Here is a 4,140-nt window from a genome sequence, read left to right as displayed (position 1 = left end):
CCGAAGGACCTTCTTTGTAGGCATCGTGTTGGGCCTCATCCTTTTGGTGAGTGGTTTGGGAGTCCTTATTCTTTATGAGGTGCAGGTAAATTCCAGCACTGAAACCAGCAAGAAGAGCCAAGCACTCACCATGTACTACACCTTCAACATTGTTTGTCTGGGCCTGATGTCTCTTGTCTGCATTGGTGGCTCTGTCATCTACCGGTTTGACAAGAGAGACATGGATCGGCACAAGAACCCAACCAGGACCCTGGACGTGGCCCTGCTGATGGGTGCAGCCTTGGGACAGTATGCTATTTCTTACTACTCCATTGTAGCCATCGTAGCCAGCACACCAAGGGACGCTGTCAGCGCACTCAACCTCACCTATGCCCTCCTAATGATTGCTCAGCACACCTTCCAGAACATCTTCATTATCGAAGGCCTTCATCGGCAGCCCCCCAAGGAAGACCACAAGCACGATTCTCACCAGAAGGATCTCTATGGACTCACCTTCGTCAACATCAATGCAGTGTCCCTCCGTATGCCTGACAATGGTGGCACCTTGACCACAAGTGCTGCCTCTGGCACAGAAGCCATCCATCCTTCTGACCTTGTGCAGTCCCTCGCCGCCCCCAAGAAGATGAACTGGAGGAGGAAGGCCTTACGGGAGATCTCCATGTTCCTTCTGCTGAGCAATATCATAGTGAGTACCTGCAGAGAGGAGAGTTTGGGGGTGGAGGAGAGGGAAGCAAGCACGAGGGAAAAGTGTCTGATGGAAAGGATGTAGCCCATGCAAAACCAGTCCTTCCTGTGCCTCTGCTCAGAGGCCACACCTATATTTCTGTGTGCAGAGAGCTGGGATTCCCTTGTCACTTAGAAGCAAGAGCAACTGCCTTGGAGTTAAAACATTTTAGGTTTTGCTGATAGACCTGTCACTTACCACCAGAATATCAGACAATAAAAATCAGTGGGTACAAGAGAAGAAGTACATTCCAGTATTTTTATTGGGTATTAGCAGATGTGTAGAATAGATTATTAAAAACAATAAAATACAGTATACCCTCACCTTACACCCCCAAAGAAAGAATGTAAAGTGACAAATACCTGAAGTCTGGGTTTTCTCTTATCAAAATCTGTGGCTTAGGAGTCCAAATGCTGATCCCAGTTGCTGTGAGGAGAAACTGGTCACTGACAGCTTCGGTTGGGGCCTCCGCTTTCACGAGTGGCCAGGGGACCTCAGATCCCTGCAAAAAATGTAGGATTAAAGCTGTACCTCCAAAGAGGCCAAGTACATGTTATGGCTCCAGAGAACCTCAAAATCCCCAGCTAGACTGTCATGTCATGTCCTCTGACTGATTTTACATATAAGCTCACAGAGAATGAGCTACAACCTCCGTGGCAACCAAATGGCTGGGCTTCTGAACAAAACACACACAACCAAGCCTGGGTAGACCAAGCTGGTGCCAGCTCAGCCCTGCCCATGTTTGCTCCGTCCAAAGAGTTTGAACAGGCCAGGTTCATGCTAACACACAATACACTCAAGTCCTTACCCTGGCAAGTGCTTCAGCACTTGGTTCAAGGCTGTCTCGGAGCATGAATTGAAACTGGGCTTAAGGTACAACACTAGATCATACTGGATCTTAATGCAAGCTCCTGGCACAGGTTTCCTGCTCAGAAAATCTCTCTTCTCCCTTCTCTGGGTAGCTGTGATTGCAAGGACTTGCTGTACCACACCACTTTCTCACTGCAGTGTTCTTCTTCCTTTTCCTCAAACAGCTCTGGATCATGCCAGCATTTGGTGCACGGCCCCAGTTTGACAATGACACAGAACTGAACTTCTATGGTGATTCTATGTGGCCGGCCATTGTGGACATTTGCCTGCCCTTTGGGATCTTCTACCGAATGCATGCAGTGGCCAGTTTGCTGGAGGTCTACATCATGTCCTAAAGAACTCTTTTGCAAGGAAGATAAGATCCTCCTCAATCAATCCACCTTGTTCCTACCCCAGGGCTGGGAGACTGCCCAGATGTCCTGAGGGGTCCCCAACAGTGCCTGAATCATATCCCTTTGCAGTGTTGGGGCATTTATAACCCATCAGTGAAGATCATCAAAACAGTCCAGATTTTATTTTTGCTACTCGTGTGTGGATGTGCATGTGTGTGTCTGAAGTTCTTAAAAGAAAAAAATATATAAAAAAAATATTAAGGGAAGGCATCTGGAGTGGGATCATGGTAATTACCCTTGGTTCATGCAGAGACTCACCTTCCTTCTGTGTGTTCAATCCACACCACTGATGTTGTCTCTGGTGTGTGCTCAGCACCCTTGGACAGTCAGCGCCCGCCTGTGCACAGAGGCCTGGCGGGTGCAAGGGGCTAACGCGGGTGAGGAAGGCAAAGACAGGGAAACCACTTCAACTTCTGGTACGGCCAGTCGGAAATCACTCCCCTGCAGAGATGTGAAAAATAAACCGGTGACCACCATAGGCTTTAAGAAACATTTTAATCTTTCCTCTCTCTCTATTGCCCATTCATATTTGCCCTCTTGATCCTTCCCTGTATCATCTCCTGCTGTTTTCCTTCCTCTCCAGGGAGGCATCACTGCTGCTGAAGGGTTTGCTCACTGCAGGTCCTCTTCCTGAGGGGCAGGTCACCTCTACAGGACACCTGTGCATGTGGTCCTGGGCTGGCTCTGCTACAGGATTGCTCTAAGCACACTTTTTTCCTCAGTTTTCCTGAATCAGGGCTCAAGAACCATAAAGATCACATGGGCAATATCACCTGGTGAATGATAAAGAAATTTGTTTTCCTTTTTTTTTTTAAAATAGATAATGATTTTTTTAAATATATGAAGATTTTTGTATGTGCAATTATTTATTGATTTTCACTGTACCACTGAACTCCTGAAGGGACATTCTGTGTCCTATGACACAGAAATCAATCCAATGCCATGGCCAGTTTGCTCTCCCATGCCCTGAAGGGATGCTCACGCTGCACCCTCAAGCTTGTGCATGCTTTGAGGCTGTGAGCACAGCCCCAGCACACATTGGAGTCGGATCTCGACACAGGTCTCTGGGTGCCTGCAACTATCCTCAAACCACTGCATGATTGAGAGAGCTTTCACAGCAGGACTCCTGGGCGGCAGGAGGTAGAAATGGGCCCCTTTGTTGTACCCAGAGTCAAAGCAGAGCCTCAGAAAGCCCACAGTGCCAGGTCGGGAGGGTGAATGCCAAAATGGCAGAGCTGAGCTTTGTCTGCACCCTGAGACATCAGGGTTTACTGTTCCAATAAAGGGTTTATTGTTCCGTCAGGGTTTATCATTCCAATAAAGAAAACTGCAGAGGTGGCAGAAGTCATCAAGACTTCTCCTATGGATGTGTGCATCTACCAAAGTTAAAAAAAAAAGAAAAGGAAATCACGATACTTGAAATGGAGTGATGTCAGTCCAGGCTCACGTGTTTCAAACCACCTCCAAACCTAAATGAGCAAAACCAGAAGGAACCAGTGCTGCTGGCTGGTCCGACACCAGCCTGCCTGCCAGCAGCCTTTCTCCAAGGTGGGGAGAAGGTGGGGTAAACCCTGATCTCCCCTGTCCCTGGAGGGCGGCACTGACCCAGCATCTCTGGGATGAGTCAATCCTTCCCTTCACAAGCCTGGGAGCAGTGAGACAACCTCTCCCAGCCCCAGCGACCCTGCAAAGGCCTGGCTCTATTTATTCCATTGATCTGGTAAAGATACAATCTCTCCCTAGAAACTTCACCTTTCATAAAACAAAAGCCTTATTAATTGCAACCGCAGGAACCACAGATTAAGTCAGAAAAGAGACGTAAATAGTGCTCAGACGTCAATCTTGCGCATACCCTTACATATTGCTTTAGCCCAAGCTGCTGAGCTCTGGCAGAGGCAGAAAACAATTTTAATCACCTATTCTGCTCCAGGGGGGCACACCAGGTTATCTTCCTACATGCTCTTGCTGGTGTATGGTCCCAAGTTCCCAAGGCTGGGCACACAGAGCCAGGCAGGACAGAGTTTGAACTGCTCTTTTGTTCTGGACAGTAACCATAGGGACACTTCTGGGGCTAAATAAACTCAAAATGGGTGTAAGAAGAACCTCGTGACAGCCCAAGCAGCATCAATACAAGCAATAATTCCAAATCAACCA

General features: G+C 48.0%; 1 protein-coding gene across 1 annotated transcript in view; it reads left to right on the top strand.

Moving 5' to 3' along the window:
- The window catches only part of OTOP2 (otopetrin 2), a 5,079-nt gene extending 3,150 nt beyond the window's left edge, over positions 1–1,929 (top strand). The window contains 2 exon segments of the mRNA XM_009867782.1: positions 1–685; positions 1,759–1,929. The exon segment at positions 1–685 is cut by the window's left edge and continues 14 nt beyond it. Coding sequence (XP_009866084.1) covers positions 1–685; positions 1,759–1,929 — 856 coding nt within the window.
- The last annotated feature ends 2,211 nt before the right edge of the window (positions 1,930–4,140 follow it).

The sequence above is a fragment of the Apaloderma vittatum genome, unplaced genomic scaffold, assembly GCF_000703405.1.
Source record: "Apaloderma vittatum isolate BGI_N311 unplaced genomic scaffold, ASM70340v1 scaffold3294, whole genome shotgun sequence".
Taxonomy (NCBI): domain Eukaryota; kingdom Metazoa; phylum Chordata; class Aves; order Trogoniformes; family Trogonidae; genus Apaloderma; species Apaloderma vittatum.
The sequence above is the reverse complement of the archived record's forward strand: the minus strand, read 5'-3'. Positions and strand labels throughout refer to the sequence as shown.